This window comes from Pseudorasbora parva, chromosome 16 (assembly GCF_024679245.1).
Source record: "Pseudorasbora parva isolate DD20220531a chromosome 16, ASM2467924v1, whole genome shotgun sequence".
In the NCBI taxonomy this organism is placed as follows: domain Eukaryota; kingdom Metazoa; phylum Chordata; class Actinopteri; order Cypriniformes; family Gobionidae; genus Pseudorasbora; species Pseudorasbora parva.
In genome coordinates this window covers 2,721,208-2,749,189 of record NC_090187.1, presented here as the reverse complement: position 1 = coordinate 2,749,189, position 27,982 = coordinate 2,721,208, and the positions used below count along the sequence as shown (strand labels likewise).

The 27,982-nt window shown below is 38.7% G+C and overlaps 1 protein-coding gene across 2 annotated transcripts; it reads right to left on the bottom strand.

The window, feature by feature from the left end:
* Positions 1-12: 12 nt before the first annotated feature.
* Positions 13-27,913, bottom strand: si:zfos-464b6.2 (uncharacterized). Of its 2 annotated transcripts, none has more exons than XM_067419462.1 (2): positions 27,677-27,913; positions 13-5,297 (listed from the first exon to the last, which is right to left on the bottom strand). In XM_067419462.1, the coding sequence occupies exons 1-2, from the start codon at positions 27,687-27,689 to the stop codon at positions 3,895-3,897; spliced, it is 1,416 nt and encodes a 471-aa protein (XP_067275563.1). In that variant the 5' UTR covers positions 27,690-27,913; the 3' UTR covers positions 13-3,894. The 2 variants fall into 2 exon arrangements, with proteins under 2 accessions (XP_067275563.1, XP_067275561.1); XM_067419460.1 differs by lacking the exon at positions 27,677-27,913 and adding an exon at positions 18,569-18,877.
* Positions 27,914-27,982: the final 69 nt, after the last annotated feature.

Sequence of the window (27,982 nt, the reverse complement as noted above, 5' to 3'; positions counted from 1 at the left end):
AAGACGAAGAAGAACTTGGAACAGGACTTTAATATATAACACTTTAACAGACTCCACACACACTGGTAAACATAGCCGTGTAAAGGGACGTGTATGGAGACGTCGACAAAGTGAAAACCAAGGCACTCGATACACACACTGAGGATGACCATAACGAGGGGACAGGTGATACAGATCAACACAGCAGGACTAGATTAAACTAATGAGGGATGACCGGGCAAATAATGTTATTCTTTTACATATGGCCCCTTTTTTACATTTGAGCCCCTGGCCCTGAAGTCATTAACCTTTTATCAAGTCACACATTAACAAGTCTGTTTGTCCCTCAGAGCTACAAAGGTAAAATAACGTTTAATTAAAGTCTCATTGTGAGATATAAAGTTCACAAATAAAAAAAAAAGAAGAAATATCTCTTTTTAATTTTCTTGGTATATTTCTGTAATATATTATTTGCAAGTACTTCAAATATATATATAAAATTCAAAAATGGACATTGAATGCAATCAGGAACACCTCGTTTACTTAAAGTTGCCATTATGACACATAAACTCACTCGGTGAGATATCAGCACTACGTGAGATGTAGTTTCTCTTTTACTCTAAGCTCATTTAACTTCAGTAGTCTATTCAACAGTTATTAGGCTGTTTAATTGGGCAAACGTCCAAGGTATAAAACGTAACCTGTATCTTCAATAAATTAAAGTAGCCTATTTCTTCTCAAAATGATTTTATAAAAGCACCTGTAAAATATGCTAATGATCAGTCATTATTAGGCTATATCTCCAACAATGTTCTTCATTTGTTATTTGACTTTGTTTGGCTTCTCACTGGATGATACAGTATCTCGCATATCTCATAAACATATATAGTATCACACAAAAGTGAGTACCCATCACATTTCAGCAACCATTTTAGTATACGTTCTTATTATTTCGATTATTTAGACAGTAATGGCTGTTCGTTGAGTTGATGTCGAGGTTTTTTTTTAGATTACTGTGATTCTATACCGCTATACAAGCTGCACATTAGCTCTAAAGTATATCCAATTTTCACTTCTATAGTTTTCCCTTGAGAATATAAAATAGTTGCTGGAATGTGAGGGGTTTACTCACTTTTGTGAGATACTATATATATATAAAAGTATGTGAACCGCTTGCAGAATCTGAAAATGTGAATGATTAAGAAATTATTCTTAACTAAATAATAATAAATAAAAAAACATTAAAAAAATGCATGTTATTTTTTTATGTAGTACTGTCCTGAATAAGATATTTGACATGATTTGTTTAAATTGTTTTTTTTTACATGTAGTCCACAAGACAAAAAAAGCTACATTTATTTAAATGACTTTGTTCAAAAGTTTATGAAGCATTGATTCTTAGTCCTGCGACGATCCCCGGCTGTTTTTTGTGATGGTTGTTCACGAGTCCCTTGTTTGTCCTGAGCTTTTAAACTGATTAACGTTGTTCAGGAAAATCCTACAGCTCCTGTGCATTTTTCAGTTTTCCAGCATCTTTTGCATATTTGAACCCTCTCCAGCAATGATTTGAGATCCATCTTTTCACATTGAGGACAACTAAGGGACTCGAACACATCTATCAATAAATGTTCAAACATTCACTGATGCTCCATTAGGAAACACGACGCATTAAGGGCCGGGGCATGTTACAGATTCTGCAACAGTTCATTTAGTTTTTCTTGCAACTGTCAGACTTATCTCATGAAATGGCATTTTGGCGTGCTATCAAGACGCATAATCGCTTTTTAGTGTGTTTATCAACGCCGTTTAATTCTATCCCCTTACCCCTAAACCTACCTATCAAACACACACACTGCCCCCAAACCTACCAATCATAAGAGACATTCTGCATTTTTACATTTTCAAATTTTCACATTTTGAACACGTAACTCAAACTCTTCCCTAAACCTACCCATTTGTGTATTATAAAACACAGGATATGACAGCCAGATACAACTGCAGGCACAATTGATTCCGAAAGTACAAATATCCAAACGATTGATTTGTGTGAAGAAAATCCCCAACAGCGATCAGTAAGGTTGAGCCCATCTGCCAAAGATTAATAATACATTTCAAATATTGCCGCCGGAAGAAACGTCACGTCAGCTTTGACAGCATTGGCTGTTGTGTGCAAGCGGGTAATCTAGCGCTCGGAAAGCGTTCCACCCATAGGGGCTGCCATTGCTAACCAAGCCATCACCTGCTGTTAGCATCCCATTGACTCCCATTCATTTTTGAGTCACTTTGACAGTGAATAACTTTACATCTGAGACGTTTGTCCATTGTTTATTTCTAAAGAAACACGACAATGCATAAAAGGCTCCATTACCTTGTATCTTACACAATCGCCCCTCAGAAGCTGTTTTTGTAAAAATAGGCTAACGATTGCGTCATAACCAACGCGACTGTCGCACAGTTGAGAAATTACCGTATAGACCTGAGGAGACGCTGGCAGGCAATCTTTTACTGTCTATGAGACAGTCGGGGGGACGTGGAGACATAAAGTCTGATTAAGTCAAGGGGAAACAACGTGATTCAGCTTTCGCTTTCCACATCTACTAGAAGACCTCCAGCTGTCAGACAGGAGGCTCACGTCACATCTACGTCGTCAAGCTCAGTCTGAGCCGGCGCAGTTCGCTCAGCCATCAGGAAGTGAGTGCCCCTAAGTTGACTTCATTATTTCGCCGTTGACATCAATGGGGTCGCTCGGTCCATTTCTTTTACTGTCTATGGTCGTGTGTCAAATACGTCCGCTTTGATTGTAAAATGCCATTGGCTGTCGTGTGTCTCGTGACCGATCGCGTCATTCTTAAGAGTCGTCTCGTGTATCATTTGAATCAGAAATATCAACGAGTGTGTGTGTGTGTGTTCTGTTCACAAAGAGGCGCGATCATCATTTCAACGACTAAAACATTAAGAGCAACTACATGAAGATATCGTATGACTTCAGAAGACTTGGAATGCGACATGAGTTACTTTTATACAGTTTTTTGGTCCGTTTTTGCAAAAAATAACTGTGACTGTACATTTATTTGCCTGTTACGTGTTTTATATTGTTGAGAGTGGGTAGGTTTAGGGTAGGAGTGGAGCTAGTTTCTCCAAAGTATAAATTTAGGCTATAAATGTTAATTCTGTGAGATCAGGTTGGCAGAATCGCATGCCGTAGACATGGACATGACATAGGAGATGATGGTTCGTTTCGGCGTAGACATACACGTGGAGATGATGGTTCGTTTAGGCGTAGACGTGGAGATGATGGTTCGTTTAGGCGTAGACATACACGCGGATAGCTCAAAATGCGTACAGATAACACGCCACATGGCTTTAGAAAGTGCCGTGTATGTTTACGTAAAGTCATGATGTCATGTTGCGTTCCTACTTTCCCCAACAGAATCCCTTGATCTGTCAGGTGATATAGCCTAATATGAATGGCATCTATTTAGATATGAATTATTTGTGTGATGAATGTATTTGGCTATCTGAGAGAAATAGTCATTTATCTCTCTTTTGAATTGTAGGAATGTATAAAGGCCATTTTTCCGCTGCGTCTTTTGAGCGCACATGCCTTTCAATCACATTTTCCATGTGTGCACTATCTAGTGGACTGTTATATTTAAGCGCTCAAATCAGTAGATTTGTATGTCCGTGTGGATGACAACAGTGCAGGTGTGAGTGATTTGAGCGCTTAAAAATAACGGTCCACAAGATTTGCACACACAAACTTTACCTCACGCAGACGGTCCTCAAAAAAGGACGAGGGAAGTATTCTTCCAGTTTCTCCACACTTCATCTGTGGAAAGTTTTTCAAACGTGCTTTTATTGTTTTTTTTTTACTGACTTGAAATCAGTGACAGACAGATAGTACCCCATGACAAGTCAGGCTTTACCTACTAATCCACAGTCATGTAGGACTTTAGATACAGCAGGTATAAGATCGTTGGCATAGACCCACAGATGATCATCTCTTATAAGGTTTGTGTTTGTTGGGTATGAGAAGTTTTTCGAGTGGTACATGCGAGCGATGGAGTTGTCCACCCTCACTGTGGCGGAACTAGGATCCAGGAGGCCGTGTACAGTAGCCTGATAAACTAGTCGAGGATTTACTATAATCTTATAATTGTTGAAACTATTGGGATTATTGGGTACTCGCTCGATATAATTTAAAATATTTGTTCCCTGTACGTCTTTCCACGTGTCTTGCTCGTAATCCAGATGAGCTTTTGCAATGAAAGGGAATGCGTTATTCTCAAACTCAAAGCCCACAGAAGTCCCGTAAATCTCCTCAAGCTGAGGGAGAAGCTCCGTCCATGTCTTCACCTTCAGAGGCAGAATGAGCTCATCCAAGTCATGTAGAGCCACATAGTGACTTTGGTACATGTAACGATGAACACAGTCATTAAGGGCAGGAATTTGGCCATAGTAATGCAGCTGACCTGCTGATAAGTCTTTCCTCCAGCCATTAGACACGCTGATGTGCTTTTTAATCGTCCATGGGATGATCTCCACAAAACCTTTTTTCACATAGTAGTCCAGAATCTTCTGCGTGTCCGAATCACAGTCAGTTTTATATATCACCACCCTTTGTGCACCAAGAAGTCTGAACATCTCCATCGACTCGACTAAGTTCAACACGTTCTTGTAGTTATACATGACAGAGATGCAGATTGTAAATGTATATGGGAAGACTTTTGGAAAGTCTATGTTTCTAATGGGTAGGAAGGATGTTATGCGGTCCGAGATCTCGCTGGCTGTTAATGCAACATGCGTCGGCGACTTACACAAGTTCCTGATTTGGCACGTGATGGTAGCAGTGCCGTAGTCAAAGCCAAAGTGGTCGCCATGAATTGTGTATTGCGCTAGTGTGGTCACGTTTCTCCCATTGCAACACATCACACACTTGTACGTCGGATCCTCATTACGGAGAACGATGGCAATCGTCTTTATTTGTTTGTCTTCGGAGCGATGATCCATATAGGAGCCGGTCACATATGTGTGAAGGGTCCCAACTTTAATCACAGAACTGTTGTTCACCTGAACGCCACAAGCTTTCAGAGCAGGAGGACTCGTGGATGTGTGGTTGATGTGTTGAATAATAACATTTGCCATTTTTGGTCTGTCATTATCTGTGTTAGAGTCATCCAGCTTAGAAATGAAGATGATAAAGAAAACCACAACAAAAATGGCAGAAGAATAAATGATTTTCAGTGCACAAATCCTCTTGTTTGAAGCCTTTACTTCTGATTCACTCTTCAGCGGGTCATATTTCACATCACATTTCCCTAGAGAAAAGAAAGAGAAAACACATTTTATGGTTGCATCTAATAAAGCTTTTGTCTTTAATGGACACATGCACTTGTGAGTGGGATGCAAACTCTGGTCTCCGGCACATATGAAACACAAGACAAGAATCAGACATTTTTGCAGCTTTTTTACATTTCAATGAATTCAATCCACCTCCATAAGTAACTTAGAGCACTTGTGTTGGGACTTTACCTAAAACATTAAAAGAGACCTATGCCCCTTTTAAAATGATGTAATAGAAGTCTCAGGTTTCCCCAGAATGTATGTGTGTGTGTGTGTGTGTGTGTGTGTGTGTGTGTGTGTGTGTGTGTGTGTGTGTGTGTGTGTGTGTGTGTGTGTGTGTGTGTGTGTGTGTGTGTGTGGCAGGTCAAAGTACCCCTCAGATCATTTACTATTCCATGTTGCAAATCCCCATTTTTGAGTGGAAGAAAAAACATGCTGCTTTTGTGCATGTATCTTTAAATGCAAATGAGCTGCTGCTCCACGGCCCACTTTCCAGAAGAGGGCGGAGCCTGTACAGCTCGTGCCTTGGATACACCCGAAACACACGCACAGAAAGCTGGATATCGGACAGAGCATCCCGTGAGTATTTAGTATCAGCTTTTTTTTGTATCTGTTTTTTTGTATTTTATTGCATGTATTATATCAGTGAAGGCCCGCCTCTGCAGAAGAAGATCAACGCCCACTTCATCATCACAGCTCAGGCTCCGCCCACTGGAGTGTTAGTGAGATGACGAGGAGAGAAGAGATACAGGAGCACTGGACTAAAAATATCATTAACATCCAAAGGATCCTAATGCTAGGACTGTGCTTATTTATTCTCATCAATGTGAACGTCTCAGATGAGCATTATTTATGTGTATTCGCTACATTTCCCTGTGGATTCTTTGGGAAATCAGACGCAATTTCGCCGTAGTCTTTGCAAACAGACTTTTACGATATGGACTCGACAGTAATGACCATGTTCATTCTAATGCCTGATCTGAGGCCAGTGATTTCTGATATGTAATGATTCATGTACAGTCAGATGCTCTTTGTCCATGTGTCAGTAAATCAAACCAGTGACTAAACGCTCAACTTCACATTGTTTCTCTTAGTAGATGAAAATAATCTGTTATTTAAACTGTGATTAAATTAAATATAGGTGATCATGGGCTTCAGCCCCCCCGAAAAAATATGTGATTAACCTTTAAAACATGAAAATGGCGGGAGGCTTCGGCTTCATCCCGTTTTCTAGTCTGTCTCTCCAATCCACAGTGCATGTCAGAAGCAGAGGTGTTTGTGTGTGTGTGTGTGTGTGTGTGTGTGTGTGTGTGTGTGTGTGTGTGTGTGTGTGTGTGTGTGTGTGTGCGTGTGTGTGTGTAAATCTGAGCGTCATTGGTCTGTCACCGCTCGTCAATGTCAAAATATTTGATAAAACCAATCAAATCAGAGTAGGCGGCTTTGTTCCCACAGAAACGGCTGAGGCTGAGCGCAAATTTTAGCAGCGCAACTCGACGTCAAGTAAGATATATGCTGCTAAACTAAACATTCATGTTTAATAGCTGCTGCTCAAAGTCAGAATTGTTAAACGAAAGAAAAACAATTTTAGGCAAATAAATAAACTTTTGTCTAATTTCACCATTTTTAACTGAAAATATGCCTCTGTGATTCATAATGTAGGCCTTAACAAACAAGAAATATTAACCAAGCCATTTTCATCAGATTAGGCATAAGATTAATAATGAATGTGTATATATTGTAAATTAATATAATTCTATTCGTAACATTCAGTAAATAAAAAACTCAGCTTTTTCAGCCTGTATTGGGCATTAGTAATGAATGTGTTCATATTGTGAATTTAATAAACTTAAAACTTTAATAAACAGTAAATTAACGTGTCTAAGAAAATTATTTATGAAACATATAAATATCGGAACAAAATATCAGTCAAAGCTCAGCGTTATGAGGGGAAGAGACAGGGAGGGGAAGATAAAAACAGAGAAAAAGAGAGATGTGGACATAAGAAAGACAAATAATCTACTGCCCAGTGACATGGTTTTCAAGCTATTGTTATCTAATTTTTTTGGCCTCCAGAACATCTTAAAATGCACATATGTAGATCATAGAAATCTAAATTTTCTCAGGGGAGCATGCCCCCGAACCCCCCTAACATTTGGGATCTATAAACCTGCCTACATTATTGGGTATGATTAATGCATGTACAGTATGGCCATACAGTAAGGTGTTAATATTTGCTTTATAAGTAATAATAAACAGCCAATATCTTCTGGGTATGCATCTTTGTAAGCTATTAGTTAATAGCGCAATTTGGACCCTAAACTTAATAGTGTTACTATTTTTTCTCCAGGCCTACCCTCACTGGGAGCTGAGCCCCCCCAAAATGAAAATCCTAGAAACGCCCCTGTAGGACAGGGCTATTTAAATCTTACCCTGGAGGGCCAATACGGTGCAGAGTTTAGCTCCAACCCTGATCAAACACACCTGAAAATGCTAATCAATGTCTTCAGGATCATTAGAAAATCACAGGTGAGTGTGTTTGATCAGGGTTGGAGCGAAACTCTGCAGTGCATTGGCCCTCCAGGATAAGATTTGAATAGCCCTGGTGTAGGTGATCAAAGAACACTCCCTTTACACACATTTATGTTCAAACACAATGTAAAAATGAAATTAGCATTGCCCCCTTTACCTAAAACCGAGCAGTGCATTTGCATGTTTTTCATAGGATTCAACTGGAAGTTAAATGTTGTGTTATTTTATGTGTTTGTGAGTGAAGGGAAAGACCTGCAAGTGTTTGTTGTTCAGATCTAGAGTTTGTGGTTGGGTTGTGGGATTTTTAAAAGATTATGTTTGTTTATAATTATTTATAATTTATAATTATAGTTAGTTTTATGTTTGTTTGTAGCTGTGTGGAAAGTCCACATGAAACTAAAATGGACAAGTCTTGTATTTGTGGAATGTTATTATAAATGATTTGTCTGTGCAGATCTTCTATTAAAGGTCCCATTCTTCGCGATTCCATCTTTCATACTTTAGTTAGTGTGTAATGTTGCTGTTAGAGCATAAATAATACCTGTAAAATGATAAAGCTCAAAATCCAATGCCAAGCGAGATATTTTATTTAACAGAAGTTCCCTTTCGAAGCCGACAGCGAGCGGCCGGTTTGGACTACAGCCGCTGCACTTCCTGCTGTAATGACGTCACTAGAACCGTCTGTTGACTAAAGCTCCGCCCAAAAGAACATGCAAATTCGGGGGCGTTGTCCTTTTGCTCTCGCAGGTCGAGAATAGGAAGCGTTGTTTATGGACCACAACCGGTAAGTGTATTTTATTATTTAAGTCGGTCCGTTTAACAGTTTATGTAACTCATGACACAAAGTGCAACGCTGTTTAGCTTTGTTAACTAACGTTAGATGGTAATTGAAACTAATCCGAAAAACTTAGCATATAAAAGTGTAGTAATTTATTCAGACACCATTGATTGTTGGTGTTTGTAATGATCAGTTTAAACTCCTGAATAGACAGCTTACCATTCTGAAACATCCAGCAAAAGTCTTTCCTGAGCAGGTTGTAATCGATCCTCCTCGATATTCTCCGGGTCTAATTCCGGCTCAAATTGATAAGGCAATATGGACATTTTTGCAATAACATTGAGCGTGCGTATCTACCCGTTATGATAAGAGGCGGGACCTTTCCGGGCAACGTGTGCTAAGCTGCTGTCCAATCACAACACGGGAAGCGCTGGCCCAATCAGAACTCGTTACGTGTTTCTGAAGGAGGGACTTCATAGAACAAGGAAATCATCAGGCCGTTTTTAGGACAGAGGAAACAGCGCTGTACAGATAAGACAATTGTGTGAAAAATACTGTTTTTTTACACGCGAAACATGAACTCATGTTATATCGCACACTGTAAACATAATCAAAGCTTCGAAAACACGCGAAGAACGGGACCTTTAAAGAATGGTTTTCTATAATCTTCCTCCTCCCTCTTGCAGTGACTTCTCTTCTCTGATAATAAGGGCGGGGCAACCTGTCACTCACATGGGAATGAAATCCACCAATAGCAAACCACAGATGCCGTTTCTATCGGATATAAAAATAAAATAATAAAAAAAACAATCGCAACTTCCCCTTTATGCTGACTGTGTACATGCATTTGTGACACTTAGCTACATTATGTTTTTTCTCTGCCGATTGCAATAAATGTGCTTTTTTAAAGTCAAACATTTAAGCCCTCATTTCTAAATCTTGTTTTGACTTTCTTGTCTTATTTTCTATCATTTCCTTACAAATATTGATATTAATAGAAACCATGAGTTTCTACATCACTTTCAAATGTTCTCAATACTTTTGTTAATGATTGTTCCAAATCACTTGTGACATTTTCAGCTGGCCTGGGTCACATGACTGAGAAGCACGTACAGCCGCACAACACACACACACACACACACACACACACACACACACACACACACACGTGGAGCTACTTTTCACCTGTAGAAAAACAAACAGCAAAGCACGAAGATATTTTGAGAGACTTTTTGAGAGAGAAATATGGCTATTAAAAATGTTCTTTACACAAAAATATGACTTCATTTTTCATGTTAGCTTGTATGAAATTATGGTTTCTGAGGAAGCCTAAATAGTTCAACATGTAGAGACATGTTATTATGCTACTTTAAAGTTTCCTAATTTTGTTTTGGAGGTCAACATGTTTACATGCATCAAAGGTCAAAACACACTTTCATTTTCTCATAATATACATTGCACATCACCACATTGTTCAATGATCCTCAAACGACTCCACAGACGAATCTCTCTAAATCCCTCCTTTCCACAAGCTGCTCTGCTCTGATTGGTCAGATTCGCCGTGATTATGTCTACGGCGAAACGAACCATCATCTCCGCGTGTATGTCTACGCCGACACGAACCATCATCTCCACGTGTATGTCTACGCCGACACGAACCATCATCTCCGCGTGTATGTCTACGCCTAAACGAACCATCATCTCCGCGTGTATGTCTACGCCTAAACGAACCATCATCTCCGCGTGTATGTCTACGCCTAAACGAACCATCATCTCCACGTGTATGTCTACGCCTAAACGAACCATCATCTCCGCGTGTATGTCTACGCCTAAACGAACCATCATCTCCGCGTGTATGTCTACACCGAAACGAACCATCATCTCCGCGTGTATGTCTACGCCGAAACGAACCATCATCTCCGCGTGTATGTCTACGCCGAAACGAACCATCATCTCCACGTGTATGTCTACGCCTAAACAAACCATCATCTCCACGTGTATGTCTACGCCTAAACGAAGCATCATCTCCGTGTGTATGTCTACGCCGAAACGAACCATCATCTCCGCGTGTATGTCTACACCAAAACGAACCATCATCTCCGCGTGTATGTCTACGCCGAAACGAACCATCATCTCCGCGTGTATGTCTACGCCGAAACGAACCATCATCTCCGCGTGTATGTCTACGCCGAAACGAACCATCATCTCCGCGTGTATGTCTACGCCGAAACGAACCATCATCTCCACGTCTACGCCTAAACGAACCATCATCTCCGCGTGTATGTCTACGCCGAAACGAACCATCATCTCCGCGTGTATGTCTACGCCTAAACGAACCATCATCTCCGCGTGTATGTCTACGCCGAAACGAACCATCATCTCCACGTGTATGTCTACGCCGAAACGAACCATCATCTCCGCGTGTATGTCTACGCCTAAACGAACCATCATCTCCGCGTGTATGTCTACGCCTAAACGAACCATCATCTCCGCGTGTATGTCTACGCCTAAACGAACCATCATCTCCGCGTGTATGTCTACGCCTAAAGGAACCTTCATCTCCGCGTGTATGTCTACGCCGAAACGAACCATCATCTCCGCGTGTATGTCTACGCCGAAATGAACCATCATCTCCGCGTGTATGTCTACGCCGAAACGAACCATCATCTCCGCGTGTATGTCTACGCCGAAACGAACCATCATCTCCGCGTGTATGTCTACGCCGAAACGAACCATCATCTCCACGTGTATGTCTACGCCTAAACGAACCATCATCTCCGGTTTAGGGGCAGTGTGTGTGATGGGTAGGTTTAGGGGCAGTGTGTGTGTGATGGGTAGGTTTAGGGGCAGTGTGTGTGTGATTGGTTGGTTTAGGGGCTGTGTGTGTGATGGGTAGGTTTAGGGGCAGTGTGTGTGTGATTGGTTGGTTTAGGGGCTGTGTGTGTGATGGGTAGGTTTAGGGGCAGTGTGTGTGATGGGTAGGTTTAGGGGCAGTGTGTGATTGGTTGGTTTAGGGGCTGTGTGTGTGATGGGTAGGTTTAGGGGCAGTGTGTGTGATGGGTAGGTTTAGGGGCTGTGTGTGTGATGGGTAGGTTTAGGGGCAGTGTGTGTGTGATTGGTTGGTTTAGGGGCATTTTAAAGGATTTAAAAAAAATCCATAATAGGGACACTTTAAGAATGTACATATGTGAATGTTTTATGTTGTTGGTATGTTATTTTATTCATAGGGAGACCACGTGTAACACTACCAATATGACAGTTTCAGTTTCCTCTGGCTTACATTACGATCCCACATGGAGGTTTTCCAGTCTCTGTTGCTATCTCTCCTGAAGACACAGTAGAAAATCTGATTGATTAGATCTAATTCATTCTCGAGGTAAAAACAAAACAAAAACAAGATGATATTTCGTTTAGTACTTCTACCATTGCCGATAATGTTGTATTAGTTATATCTGGTCAAGAATGGTGTATCAACTTCCTGCTCAAAGCACCATGCTAGCTCAACAATGGGTGACAGTGGCGGGGTAGGTTGTAACGTGTTTTGAAACAACCATCCACATACATAAAACTAAGAACATTTTTTTTTGGTTTTAATATTTCTACAGAATGCCAATGTTTATGTTAATTTGCTCTCTCTCTCTCTCTCTCTCTCTCTCTCTCTCTCTCTCTCTCTCTCTCTCTCTCACACACACACACACACACGTACAGATATGCACAAACAAATGCACACATGCATGCACAAACACACACACACAATATGCACATACACACCCCATAATCACATATTTCACACATAAATCTGTTGCTGTGTCACTTAGAGAACCCTTAGTTTTTTTTTAGAGTATGTGTTCCTGGTCTGGGGTAGGTTGTAACAAAGGACCAATTTGTATCTCACAAAGTCTGTGATATAGTTTAAGAAAATTAAATGGTTGCCATTTCTAGTAGACAAATGTGGGTACTTTGCCTAAAAGTTTCAGACGTGTAACTAAAAAAAGGTTAGTTTTAGGTGCTGAAGAAAAAAAGTCTTACAACCATACCCGGTCTCCCCTATTTATGTTGTGTAACCCAGTGTAATAATTTTAATTTAAGATTAATAAAAAAATTAAATAAAATAAATAAAAAAAATATATTTTATAGATATATATATATATAATCTATCCTATATATATATATATATATATATATATATATATATATATATATATATATATATATATATATATATGTAGCACACAATCTCTAACATGCCAGGAGTGCAGTAACCGTGCTTGATCACTTAGTCTGGCTTCCAGATATGAAATATGGATGTCTTTCATTTCTAGTATATTTAATTTATTTTATATTTATTTTGACTGAAACACTAAAGAATCAAAATGACTATTGCCTGTACCTCTTACTAAGAGAAAGCACATGCTATCAGTATGTTTTGGGAAACGTTCTGGTTCGGGCAAGAGCTCAACCAACTCACACCTTGGAGAGACTGTGTCTCTGTGGATGTGTGCAGTACTCTGTGTTACAGATCAGTATTGGAGGTGGATTATGGGCATCCTAAGAGATGGGAACTTGTTGTTCTGGGCAAGCTGGCACCTGCTCCAGACCTGGAAGGTCACTACGTGCCTAATTACGGGGTGAAAGCATCAACAAGCGCTCTATGGACATCTGAACCTGAGTAACTGACAATGTGTGGGAATTTACCATGACTGTTCATTTTCTCTGAGCCAATTAGAATCATCCACCTTGCAGTAATGACGTGGATAGACCTTGAAAATAGTATAACTGTTAGGACAATTGTTATGTACGGTATGACGAGACGGTAGAGAGTGAGCGGTGCTTGTGAGACTTGAAGCTGGCTGATAATGAAACAGCAGAAAACTTTAACTTTTAACCTATAGAGCACTAAATAGTTTGGCTCCCCAGTACTTGAGCGAGCTCTTAACACATTATAGTCATTCACATCTATTGCGGTCTATAAACTCTGGCCAGATGATAACGTGAATATCAAAATCAACTGCACGTGGCCTATCCTTTTCCTATTAAGCACCTACACTCTGCCTGCGAGTGTCGTCTAGCAACTCTCAATACCCTTCTGAGCTGTAAATGCCGAACTCTGGTCTGGCCAATCACATCGTGTATAGAGTCGGTGGGCGGGGCTTAACATAATGACGGCTGAGTTGCGCTTGTGTGCTTCTATTAAATGCAGAAACTGGCGAATGGCGGTCTTTCGAATCAGCTTTGACCGCGACTCTGGAAGACTTGGAGTTAAGCTTTTCTCTGAGAAAAGAACAAAGAACGGCACTGAAGTCATTCTGACTTTTGCCGACCGGATACGGCGAATGTTTAATCTTTACATGTTTAGTAGCTTCAGTTAGCTCTGCTTCACCTTCGTTGCTCTGGTTGGTTGTAGCGCTATCCTATCGCGTGCAGAGGGAGTTTGAAAGACAACCGTTTATCCGCCCCTCAGATGAGCCGTCAATGGTGAGTTTCCAGACCAAACATCTTGATGTGGGTCTGGCTTGTCAGGCTACATCTCTTAACTATGGCATACACATAGATCATTATCTATTTATATTATTCAAATCAGTTAAATAATTGCTGCATTAAAGGGGGGGTGAAATGCTGTTTCGTGCATACTGAGCTTTTTACACTGTTAAAGACTTGGATTCCCATCCTAAACATAGACAAAGTTTCAAAAACTAATGTTGGACGTTTGATGGAGTATTTCTGTGTTAAAAATACTCCTTCCGGTTTCTCACAAGTTTCGGCGAGTTTTTTTCGAGTATGGGTTGGCTTGACGTTAATAGAGCGGAAGGTCCTTGTATGGGCCGTACGGCTCTTCTCCCGGTAGGGTGCGCGCGCGCGTAACTAGAGTGAGAGAGAGGAAATGCACGCCATAAACACTCGCTCAGCTGCAGATCCAGTCGTCCGTGAACACTTATGTGGCGCCGCGCTTCTCTTTATTCCTATGGGTGACGTCGAGCGACTTCAACGCTTCAGCACAGCATTCCGGGAAGGCAGCGCTGCATTTGAACCGATTTGAACGCAGAAATGACGGGAAGCTTCACAACATCGTTTCAGTCGCGTCTCAAAGTGGATTTACACGCCACTGCTGTCAGGACTTTACCAAATCATACCAAAGAAGTGTGTTTTTGACGGAGCAGTCCCAGCGATAAAGGTTCAGTCCTGCTTTGGAAGCAGCCGGTGAGTAAAACTGCTTCAAATGTCTGTGCTGTCGGCTATCGTCGCATGAGTAAACATCAGTAAACGACACGATCGCGTGCTTCGTCATTCAAATGCGCTAACGGACTCCATTGTTGTTCTGTATAACGTTACAGTATTCTGACGTGCAAAACCGGTTTGCTTGCTACTTCTAAGGTTTAGTCACATACAATAGTCCATAAACCGAATCATGTCCTCATACACTGCGAGTAAACACACAGAAATGTGGAGAGGCCACTAAATACAGTAACTTACATACCACAGAGACGGACGTCCTGATGTTGCCGTTTCTCCTGTTCAATTTATTTCTCCCTCAGATTTGATTGTGGATCATTATCTGTATTAGCTGAGATAGATGGGTTTCTCCACGCTTGAGGACATCACCGCTTTGCACTCGTCATTCTTTAGCTCCGCCCACACGATACGCCTCCAGGCGCTCGTTTTTTTCCTGAAAGACTCAGTACAGCCCATATTTCTTTTATAAATATAATAAAACTAAAGACTTTTCGGAGATATGAAGGATGCAATACTACTCTATAGGTACTCAAGATTGACATGAGATTGACTGAAACTGAGTGTTTCACCCCCCCTTTAAAGGACAACTCCGGCAAATTTTTAAGTTTATCTTGATCGTTATATCTTTGTGAGTACAGTCTATAGGGAAAAAAAACTAACCGGATTGGCAACACAGAGTTATTACAGTTAATGCCCAGAGCATCAATTGTTTAAACTTCAATTGTTTATTGCGTTTATTAAATATTTATTAGTTTGCAAGTTTTGTCGTAAGCCTACCTGACTGAAAGATTGCAGGCATTAAGCAAACTTCAACTAGTCGTACTGATTTCATTCCGTTGTGCTTTTCCTTTCTTTGTACCATGATGCTTTAAAACGGTATTTTAATAATTGTCATAATTTGTTCATAAACCTGTATTTGTATATGTGGACTAAGAAGTTAATCTATCCTGGTGTGATTTGTTCTTAAATTCATGTTCATTTTTATTGATCAAATAACTTAAAACCACACACAAGCCTAAACGTGTTACTTTTATAGGTCTACAGAAGTACAATTTTAATTACAAGTGTCATGAGAAAAGCCTGCCTGTTTTTCTATAGGCTAATAAAACTGTTTAAAGGTCCTTCTTTTTTATGTATAGGCTATATAACCTGTCTGTTTTTCTATAGGCTAATCATACTGTTCAACGGTCCTTCTTTTTTATGTTCACCAAGGCTGCATTTATCTGATTTAAAAAAATGTGTTAAATATTTTAACCAAATGTATTCTCTATATTTTTTTATTTTTTTATCTTGTGATGGCTGAGCTCCAGTCTGCAGTGTCCCATGACTCATGACCCTTCAGAAATCATTATTTCTGAATTTCATTTCATTAAAAATTTCATATATTCACTAATATATGGGGATTTTCTGCTCTATAAACATGCATCACAGTTGAAAATGGTTGTGGCGTATAAATAGTACGAGTGTGCAATGTCGTGGAATGTATATGCCAAAACTCATTTTGGCGTGTCTATGGCACGCTGTTTTTCGCGTGCATATGAGACGCATTTTATGGTGTATTATACATACGAACCCCAAACCCCACCACCCTAAACCTACCCAAGAGCGTGTCATATATACGCCATAAAGTGAGTTTTGGTGTATACATTCCACGACATTGCACACTCGTACTATTTATACGCATTTATGTGTGATTGGGTTGGTTTTCCGGATTCTTTATGAATAGGTAGTTTAGAAGAGCAGCATTTATTTTAAATATAAATAATTATGTCTTTACTGTCTTTTTGTTGTTGTTTGTTTACCAATAGAATCTATTCTTACTGAATAAAAGTTAACATTTAAATCATAGCGATTCCAAACTTTTGTCTTGCAAATCTTAAGAGTGATTAAAAAAGTCAAGATGACAGAATGTCAAATGTTTTAACATTGATTCAATAGTTTAAAGATGTTTAATTTATCAAGATTTAAAGTCAAAAGTGCTTCTATGAAGCCCAATTAAGAACCTACATGTTTATGAGCCACTTCCGGTTTCACAGAAAAGTCTTTAGCTGTTATAACTGAAAGCATATCTTAAAATATGTCATTTCCATTGTTTTGTCTCAAGATGCACCCATTAATGTCTTTTTCTAAGGCATGTGTAATGTTAAAGCTAAATGTCCTAATTTAACTAGGCCTAGTTAATCTAAACCCTGTCTGTGAAACCAGGCCTTTATGACTGATAAATGAGTGTTTGTTGTGCATCAACATAGATCCGATATAAATGATCATCAATGTGTATCATCCAGGCAGTGCAACACATGGTCAAAGAAAGAGCAGATGACAGAGAGTAGACAGATCAGTAGAGGCTGCAAAATGTTTATTAGGCCACTGACATTGTTGTGGGTGTTATTTCAGACATTTGCAGAGGGATAACAGTTTTAAAGCTTTATAAGAGAAGCTAACAGAAGTGCATAACAATAAATAAAATGATAATCTGTTCATAAGAATATTATTTATCTGTTCTTCTATTGGAAATCAGTGTAATATGTGTTCTGGAATATTTGGTTTCACAGTGGAAGTGGAACCTTAAACCGTGTCATCATTTTTATTTGTAAATGTATATTTCTTTGTTAAACAATTCATTTTATACTTTTAAATTATTTAATTCATACATTGTTTTATGGGAAACATGGGAGAAAAAAAAACAGCGACATTTTTCAGCGCTGTGACTTGTACAACCACACAGCAAACAGTTCATAATCAGAGAACATGGAGAATATTCAATTGTTTGGCTCATTAAAGGGGAAGTTAGCACATCATCAGTAGGCTATGCTACAAAAATTATAATGTCCCCAGATACAATAAAACAGGCTTATTTCAGTTTTTACGGGCAGTTCATAAACTGATAAAAGACATCATCTCAAAAGTAAGGAAAATAACAATGAAATGAAATAGCTAATGTATTCGCTTATTATAAGTTTACTTCTCCTAACATTATAAGTGAACGACTGCATTCATCAGGGACAATTGTAGCATAGGACGATTGCACAAAACGTGCAAATAATAATAATAATAAACTGTTCTGAAACGATAAATAGTTTAGCCATAAACTCGCGCCGAAATTATTTACCTTTATCGAGATAATCCATTAAACATGCTGAGTAAAATTCTCAGTTTCATTCGGGAAACTCATTAATATTCATGTAAGCCCCGCCCAGAAACCGAAATCTCATAACACCTGTAGCCATTGAAATTGCCATTTGCGCATTAGCCCCGCCCACTTACGGCGGAAAACGCATATCGCAGCTTGTTCTTCAAAACTGAATAATTATAAATGAATATTGTTAATTTATAGCGCGTAGATTATGCGTGGAGATTATCTCGCGAGCCTGCTGTGTGTGTTTGTGAGAAACGCGCTCAGCAAGTGCGCCTTAGCACTAGAGTTTACGGCATGTCGTTAGATGAGCTGAGAAACTCTCACACGCTCACTCGCTCAGTCAGTGTTCAGCGCGAGAGAAAACACACAGGCGAGTAAAATCAAGAATTTATTAACCAATGGCTAACTATATAGCCTATATTATTTAGTCGCCCAGAGTGAAAATTTACTCGTTTGCTAGTGTTTTCTATATTGCTAGGAAATGCTTGTGCTTGCGTGTCTCGCATTTCTAGCATGCACGCGTTTTCGGTGCGGCTCGAGCCGCGCGCGTCACGCGGGCAGTGTGCTCTTACCTGTTAACATTGGGGCCGAGATAAAAACGGACAGCCAGTGTGTAATCGTGTCAAGGCGCTCCCCTGTGAAGGCCTCCTTCACTTCACCTTCCCTCTGTGATGGAAACATTGTCGAAATGATCCAGAACGACTAAAACGCTATTATGCGTACAAGACGCGATCATTATGTAAAGAAAAACTACGGGCCTGCGCACATTCAAACGCGCTCGCCTATACACACGTAGCTTACGTGCATGCCGTCGCCGCGTTCTCACAGATTCACGTTTTTTACGTTTACACAAAGATGATAACGGTAGGCTTTCAATTTCAATTCCTGTATTGTGGTGTTTGCGTTCTCTAGCCGTGCAGATTAATGGACGATACGCATTTCTATTTTAGTTTCAAGTGTTGTGTAAGTGGCACCAAAGTAGCCTATGATTATTATTTACAAGGGAAATGAATCAATCAAAACGTAGCTTACTATTGCTGAACAATAGACCACACTTTTTCCTGATGTGCGCCAGAATAATCTATCTTCCATAATTTCCCTATTATCACTAAAGCTGCTTTGAAACATTTGGTATTGTGTAAAGCGCTATAAATGAAGGTGACTTGACCAACAGGGGAACTCCCTCGTGGTTTTAAGAGCAGTCATCTCTGAATGATGTGTCTATAGCCTAATGTAGAAAGAAAATTTGCAAAAGGAGTGTAAAGGCGTAGCCAGCGTGCTTGCAGTTTTGTTCTGAATTTTCAATAGGTAGCCTATGAGTGAATGGTTACACTTTTAGTGTGTAAGCCGTTTTAAACACCTGTCATGTCCAGTGTGTGTCATTTGCCCTTAAGTGTAATTATCTTTTGTTCTAAATTTTATTTTTAAAAATCACATCATTGCGCAACATACGGGGATCGAGTCACCAGATCACGTGTGTGATGGAATCGCCTGATGCTTGTTCTTGCGGACAATTGTATGATTTTATTCAAGAAGATACAGAACCTCGGATGCTAATATGTTATCAGAAGTGTACACGGATTGTTTATGGACAGGTGCAGTGGCGGAGCCAGAGGGCTAGTTGGGGTGGCAATTGCCCCCCCCAGACGAAGTCCTTGCCACCCCTGTTGCCACCCCGCTGAAAACATTACACTGTGTGAATTTTACTAACATTTCCCAAATCTCCCAGCGGACGTGAATACATCCTGGCAGCGCTCATAAGCGTGCAGCTGCAGCGTGCTGTTGCTGCTACACTTTTCATTGGTTAAGCTGACAAGCAGCTCCTTCGTGACGTGCCCCAAACGACTCCAAAACAACGCGGGAAGCAGCACACACATAGTTTCCAGGGTCGCGGTTTTCCCGCACAATTGGGCTATTTTAAAAAAGGAGTTGCGGGAAAAATTACGGAGCCGCGGGTTGTGGTTTTTTGGGCTACAAATAAAAAGTACCGCGGCCGCGAAACAATATAAAAGAGCCAAAGAAAAAATTAAATGGAACGGTTTATTAGTGGGTATTGATCCCCGGGAACGAATTCACTTGGCAACAACCGCTGCACGTGAGTAGACACGTCACTTGAGCATTTCACAAATCAAGCATCATCACGTCACATAAGTTATGCCTTTGGTGGTTGAAGCATCGGTTCGGTTGTCCGTGGATAAACAAGCAGCACTATAAAATGTCAGGTAAATGGAGAAAACCATCACCACAGATGCTTTCTCTCTTTACTGCTGAAATCTATTCAGCACCACATGAGAAGGGTGGGGAAGAGACTAGCATATGTCTAAATGAAGACAGCCCTGAGATTGTAAACTGTACACACACACACACACACACACACACACACACACACACACACACACACACACACACACACACACACACACACACACACACACACACACACACACACACACACACAATTTTGGAATCGACTATTTTGATTGTTTTTGAAATAAGTATCTTCAACAAAACTGCATTTATTTTATTAAAAATAAAAAAGTAATGTTGACTGTAATATTGTGAAATATTATTAAAATATAAAGAAACTGTTTTCTATTTGAATATAGTAAAGTGTAATTTATTCTGTGATTTAAAGCTGTGTTTTCAGCATCATTTCTCCAGTCTTCAGTGTCACATGATCCTTCAGAAATCATTATAATATAATTATTTCCTCCTCAACAAACATATGATTATTATCAATGTTAAAACACTTTTAGGATTATTTAATTAATAGAAAGTAAAAAACAAAAACAAAACAGTATTCATCTGAAATAGAAAACTTTAGTAACATTGTACTACCGGGGGTAGGGGGTGGGTAAACAAAGAAAGGAATACATTTATTCAGCAAGGATGCCTTAAAAATTAATTAAGTGATGGTATAGACATTTATAAAGTTGAAAAAGCTTTATATTTCAGATAAATGCTGTTCTTTTGAACTTTCTATTCATTAAATAATCCTGAAAAAAAAAACTGTTTTCAACATTGATAATAATAAATAATTATTGAGGGGCAAATCATCATCTTACAATGATTTCTGAAGGATCATGTGACACTGAAGACTGGAATAATTCAGCTGAAAATTCAGTTTTGAATCACATAAATAAATTGCATTTTAGATTATATTAAAAAAGTTATTTTTAATAGTTATTTATTTTATGTACAAATATTTCACAATAATACTGTTTAGCTGTATTTTTGATCAAATAAATGCAGCCTTGGTGAGCAGAAGAGACTTTTTTTTTAAAAAACAATACATTTTATATCAATTTTATATATGAGTTTATTTGTGGGCCCTTTATGGGAATCCAGTGGTTGTCTAATCTGATTGGACACTGAAAAATTGGGCTAGTTTTCATTCCATTTGGGCGGGTTTTGAGTTGTCATTGGGCTAGAAATATTTCTGGGACCTGGCAACCCTGAGCACACAGGATCGATGAAGAGCATTTTGCTGGTATGTACGGCTTTTATTGGAATTGAATTAAACGAAGTACTGTTTTAACGGGAAGTAAGGGAGACGTTGCACTTTAATGCTTAGCATTAATACTTCAATGAGCATTACTAGTCGTGAAACTGACTGACTAATACAGTGGCGCCTGCGTAAATATGCTTAAAACATGTCGTTAATGTTCAAATGTTCAGCAACAATCAAAAACATTAGGGTGGCTTAAAACTTAATAAAGCTTAAGGCTAAAAAACGAATTGCTACTCCTCTTAGACTGTTCAAGCTACAAACTCGGCTCAGACTTTCAAACTGTTCTGACTCGGGTTGCCTTATCTTTTCAGACTGATCCGACTTAGGGTTTTTTCTAAAAATGCTGATTTAAAACTCTATCTATCTATCTATCTATCTATCTATCTATCTATCTATCTATCTATCTATCTATCTATCTATCTATCTATCTATCTATCTATCTATCTATCTATCTATCTAAAACTTGAAACTTATCGAACTATTTAAAACTTTAAGCGTATCAAACTATTTAAAACTTTAAACTTATCAAACTGTTTAAAACTTTAAACTTATCAAACTATTAAAAACTTTAAACTTATCAAACTATTTATTTACTGTGTGTGTGTGTGTGTGTGAGGACATTACCCATGTCCCCACTTTTCACAAAAACAAACGTGTGTGAGAGAAATAGTGAGTGAGAGAGTGAGAGAGTGAGAGAGAGAGAGAGAGAGAGAGAGAGAGAGAGAGAGAGAGAGAGAGAGAGAGAGAGAGAGAGAGAGAGAGAGAGAGAGAGAGAGAGAGAGAGAGAGAGAGAGAGAGTGTGTGTTGGGGGGAAATGTCCCCACATTTCACAAAAACAAACGTGTGTGTCTGTCATAATTCAAATTTTGATATTTTGAATCTCTTCTGTCTGTCTGTCTGTCTGTCTGTCTGTCTGTCTGTCTGTCTGTCTGTCTGTCTATCTGTCTATCTATCTATCTATCTATCTATCTATCTATCTATCTATCTATCTATCTATCTATCTATCTATCTATCTATCTATCTATCTATCTATCTATCTATCTAAAACTTTAAACTTATCAAACTATTTACAGCTTTAAACTTATTAAACTAACTAAACTTATTTCAAACCTTTTCAAACTTTCTGATCAACTCTCTTCCAAGCCAACTTAAAGTTTGTCTTCAAACTTTTTAATCTAGTTCAAATTGGCATGTGTAATGCAGCACTAATCTTAGGATAACAGACCGTTGTCATGAAAAACAGAGCGTTGCCATGGACGTAGGATTCTAACCTTAGAGACCGAACAGATTATTTTCTTTAGCGGAAGCAATAGTTTTTAAATCAATAAACTCCCTTTTAAATCAATATGTTGTGTCAAATTATTTATTTATTTGGTAGGTAGTAGCCATGTAATAAGCGCAATAATGTATAGCGAGGCGGTTGTTATAGCGAATACAACCCCTTTCAAGATTTAAGATTTAAGGCTGATTTAAGATCCCTCTGCTTCACGCCAGGCTCCTAAACAACCTGTCGGTGTTGTATTCGCTATAACAACTGCCTCGCTATACATTATCCCTTACTTAACATAACATACATGTCTATGTCTTTAAGCAATTTCCTTGTGTTGTCAAATAGGCTAGACCTCAATATACTCAGATTTTGTCGTAATGTATTACTTTAATATTTGTATTATTATTAGTAACGGTGTACACATGGTAAATAATAATAATAAGCAAATTGTTCCAAATTATGGTTTCTTCATGAGGTGTGTAACCAAGCTTTTCTTTGAGTAGAGACAGCAGAATGAAGAGAAAAAGCGCTATCACCAACTTCTTTCTAAAGAAGCAAAAGTCAGGTGCAGATCAGGGCCAAACAGATCCCAGTGCCAGTGTCAGCTGTTGTAGTGAACCATATGTAGGTGGTGGACAGGGAAGTCAAGAAGAGAAAGATAATGACACACAAGAACCCAGTGTATCACCAGCAGGTCAGAGCAGTGAGCAGAGGCAGTAAATTGTGTCTTAAATTCAGATTTAAGTTTCAAGTGCATTATATAAGTGAGTCATCTCCCATTCCCTTTAAAAGCCAGTTGCGCTTGCACCCTGGCGGATTCGCTACATTTTGTGGGAAATAATTTATTTTTAGTGTAATTGAACACTTTGTATATTGACCCCCCAAAATAACACCTTGCCACCCCTTTGCCACCCCTGTTTTTAAAGTCTAGCTCCGCCACTGGACAGGTGGAGTTAGAAGATCTCGTGTCAGAGCTCGTCATGTTCAGCGGGAGATCTAACTCCACAACTTGTCCATAAACAACCCATTACAGTGGAAACGGGACATCAGAGACTCTTAAAGTACTTCTGAATGTTTCATTTTTACTTCTAATATTTGTAAAATGACCTTAAATGTAGGCAGTATGAAGTGTTGCTACTACCTTCTGTTATTTGCCTTTTGATTTAGTATTAACCCCTGTAGCTCTTTGAACTTTATCCTGATCTTCATGTCTTTCTGCTTCAGTAGAACATTAACAGTGATGAAAGCTATGTACACTGTAAAAAAAGGCAAATTTTGAACTTTTGCAGTACAGTCGACTTGGATGTTTCAGTTATTTCAACTTAAATTATGTTAAACTGACTTTAAAATGAGTTACATCTTGTATAACTGATAAAAACAAGTTTAACATCTATTAACTTATTTTGATGATTTAAAAGAATGTAAAAACATATGTTGTCATAACTTATTGAACATATAATTTTTTTTTTACAGTGTAGGCTATATTTATTGAGTAATCCACTGATTTGTAAAGGTTGGGGTCAAATGACAATGTTTCCCCTCAGGGTTGGAGCCAAATTACAGGGGAGTAAAAAAAATGGCAGCATAATTTTATTTTTACACAGAGATTGGTAGATCTATTAGTAAAATCTGTTGACTTGCATTGTACGCCAACGGAGACTGTTCAAAAATGGCAAAAATCCCCCCCCCCCCTCCCTTTTTTTTTTACCCCAGTTTACATGTACGAAAAACAGAATTAACCCTTTAGGCGCCAGAGGTTTTTTCCTAAAACGTTCGATTTTGACATCTTAATTTCAAAGGGCTATATCTTAAAAGTGATAAAAGATATTTCCTTATATATTTTGGTTCTTAATTACATTTTAATTGAGGTATTTTAGTTTAAAGGCCCAATCCCAGAGATATGGAGATCTTAATGTGGCTCCATGAGTAATTTGTCACAGTGGTCGAAAGCTAAATGTGGGTAACTTTGCATACAGTTAATACTTTTTAATTTTTTTTATTAATATTTAAAAGTGGAATATCTAAACAACAACTCAAGTACCATAAATATTATTCTTCCAAACTTTGCATGCCGGTCACTCAAAAATGATTAAAGATATCTCTATATGGTTTTATATGCTGGCCCTGTGTGTTTGTTTGGCTATCGTCAGACCTAGCTCAATTTAAAGGGATAGTTCACCCAAAAATTAAAAATGTGATGTTTATCTGCTTGCCTCCAGTGCATCCAACATGTAGGTGTGTTTTTTTCTTCAGTAAAACACAAATGAAGATTTTTAACTCCAACCGTTGCTCGTATAATGCATGTCAATGGGGTCTAATCCGAATGAACAGTTGGAGTTAAAAATCTTCATTTTTGTTCTCCTGAAGAAACAAACACACCTACATCTTGGATCCCCTGGGGGTCAGCAGATCAACATCACATTTTCATTTTTGGGTAAACTATAAATATATATTTATATAATATATAACTATAGTTGGGTTCAATCTCCCTTTAAGACTGAACAATTGTCTGGGGAGTCTGTTCTGTATTTTCTACTGTACAAGAGATGTGTTCAATTTATTGAATATGACCTATTTTTAAGGGCAAAAACCCCAAATGTGGTTCACATTGCACACAGCTGATACTTATTAGGTGCTATTTTAATGATCAGAGCTCATGAAGCTCATGGTGCAGGTGCCCTTAGGGTGTGTCCGAATCCACTTTAGCTAGTTTAATGAAAAAAAAAAAAAAAAAAAGGGTCAGCATCATGGGTGTGTTTTGGGTGTAATGTGCAATAAACCAATCAGAGTCTCATCTCCCGTTCCCTTTAAAAGACAGTTGTGCTAACGCCATGGCGGATATGTAAAATGTTTCAGTTCTTCACAATAGCAACGCTCCAACAGTGCTCCTGAACACACCTGGTTTAGTCCAGACACCCATGGGTGAACACACACACTCACACACACACTCTGATGCGCCAGTGCATTTGATATTTAAACACAGAGGAGCTGGACGTGAACATGAGAACTGCATCGGCTGAAGCTAGCAGAAAACACTTGAGTTGAGTCTGGGTGTATGATAGGGCCCTTATGTTTAAAGGGGAATGTCTGAAGAATAAATAATGTTATAACTATAAATGTATCTTGTTTCCCTCTACACTCTTAGAAGGAAAGGTTATATCGGCGCTACGCGTCTGGAACCCTTAAAAGGTTCTATATAGAAATATAGTTGAGTATACTCCAAAGAGCCTTTTATGCTAAAAGGGTTCTACACTGTCAGAAAAAAATTTACATTTCTGTCACTGGGGCGGTACCCTAGGTACAAAACCAAAAAGGTACTACTATGTTCCTTTAAGGTACTAATTTGCACTCTTAAAGTACTGATATGTACCTTTTAAGGTACTAATATGGGGGTTAGGGGTTAGTAACTAATATGCCATAGTAAGGTACAAAGATGTACCTTTTCACTTTTGTACCTTAGTGTATAATGAAAGAAAGAACCCCTTTGGCACTTAAAAGGGTTCTATAGAGAACACAATCTTATCTTAGCAAAAACTCTCTTAATTTTGAGTAATTTTTTCCCAAAATAAGACAATTACTTTTGCTTGTCTAGTAAATACTTCTTGTTTTTAAGAGTGTTTAGATGTTTAGACTAGAAACAAGACAAAAATACTAAGAAAAGCATTTTTTTTGCAGTGAACTTTTTAGGGTTTCCAACTACGCAGCACCGATAGAACCTTTTCTTCTAAGAGTGACCAAATTTTTTTTTGCATAAAACACTCTCTGAGTGCCAAAAATACACTGAAATGGTCAAGCCATCAACTTGCTCTCAAAAGTGTATTTACAAGAATCTGGAATAGAGGTGAGAGGCACAATCTAACACGCGGTTAGCTGTAACACTTAAAACTTTCCACACATGCTAACCTTACGAAACTGTGTGTATTTAGCCTACTAGCTGCCATACCAACACATATAGGGAATAGAAAAGACTACACAATAGAATGCTAGAGACAAAATGGTGCACTTTTTTTTTTTTAAACTTTGAAAAGATATTACTGAACATTTATTTAATCATAGCAAACGTCAATTTCAATGAACCCCACCTATGGGACATGCTGTCACATTTCAGTTTCATTCCTTCGGAGTGAATCAAGACAAAAAAAGTACACACTATTAATGAAACAACCACATAGGCATACAATAGACCTGTGTCAAATTATTGTGTGGAAAAATGTTTAAGTAAAGTGGATTTACACAAACTGAGACAGTCATAAGTGTTAGATTGTGCCATGCTCTCCTCTACACGTTTATACAGGGCCCAGATACAGTAGATGCTTCTTACAGTGTAGTATTATTACATTAATTAACTTTTTAAAATGTCAAATTATAAAAAACATTTTGTAAAGCCCAATTCTTTTTACTCTCACATGTTTTAATTTAATACCATTGCACAACAAGAAAATATCCTTGAACTTTCACCCAGTTCAGCCTTGTAAATCTGTATAAATGATGAAACAAATATATAAATGTATATATATATGTATAATATTCTTAGGCTACATTAGCTACAGTAGGGCAGGCTATAGTATGCTAATGTGAGTGCGCTCGCGCTTATAACGGTACACCTCCCAGCGCACCCTCCATCTCGGCGATCTCTCGTTTTAAAGAAACATTTAGACACATTTCAGTCCAGTTACATGAGACTTCTGCTGCCAAAATAATGGCATAATGTCCCGTAAACCATGGACACTGATATATATGCATGGATTGGTTATAACAAGAAACGACGGACCTGAAAACAACTGAAAGTGAAAGTAAATATAGAGGCTATACTTGATGATATGCTAGAATAGCCCCACAAGACATTTGGGCTAAAGGGGAAATGCCAGACAAAATACAAGAAATAAAAGTTTAGCCTACCTCTTGAAAACATCGCGACAGAACATCAAAAGCGCAGTTCATAATCCGTTAAGCTCTTCAGATATGACTGGTCGAAACAGATTCATTTCACCCAAATATCCGCTCCGAGTTTATAAACATATTCATGGGCCATAAGTTCCCCATTTTCGTCTTCTTTATGGAAGTTTCTGTCATTTGCTCCAGTGTGTGTGATGTTCCTCTGAACTGTTGTGTGGTGGGTTGTGCAACATAATTTAGCAACGACTCAGCCATTTGTCAAAGAAATGCAAAAAAAAAAAAAAAAAAAAAAAAAGGGGGCAAGTCAGG

Bases quoted from the DNA above. Each gene is read 5' to 3' on its own strand.
- si:zfos-464b6.2 (XM_067419460.1), bottom strand. From the start codon at position 18,677: ATGTTTCCATCACAGAGGGAAGGTGAAGTGAAGGAGGCCTTCACAGGG. The intron at 5,298-18,568 runs GTAAGAGCACAC...TCTTTTCTCTAG, and splicing joins CTCGGCCCCAATGTTAACAG to GGAAATGTGATGTGAAATAT.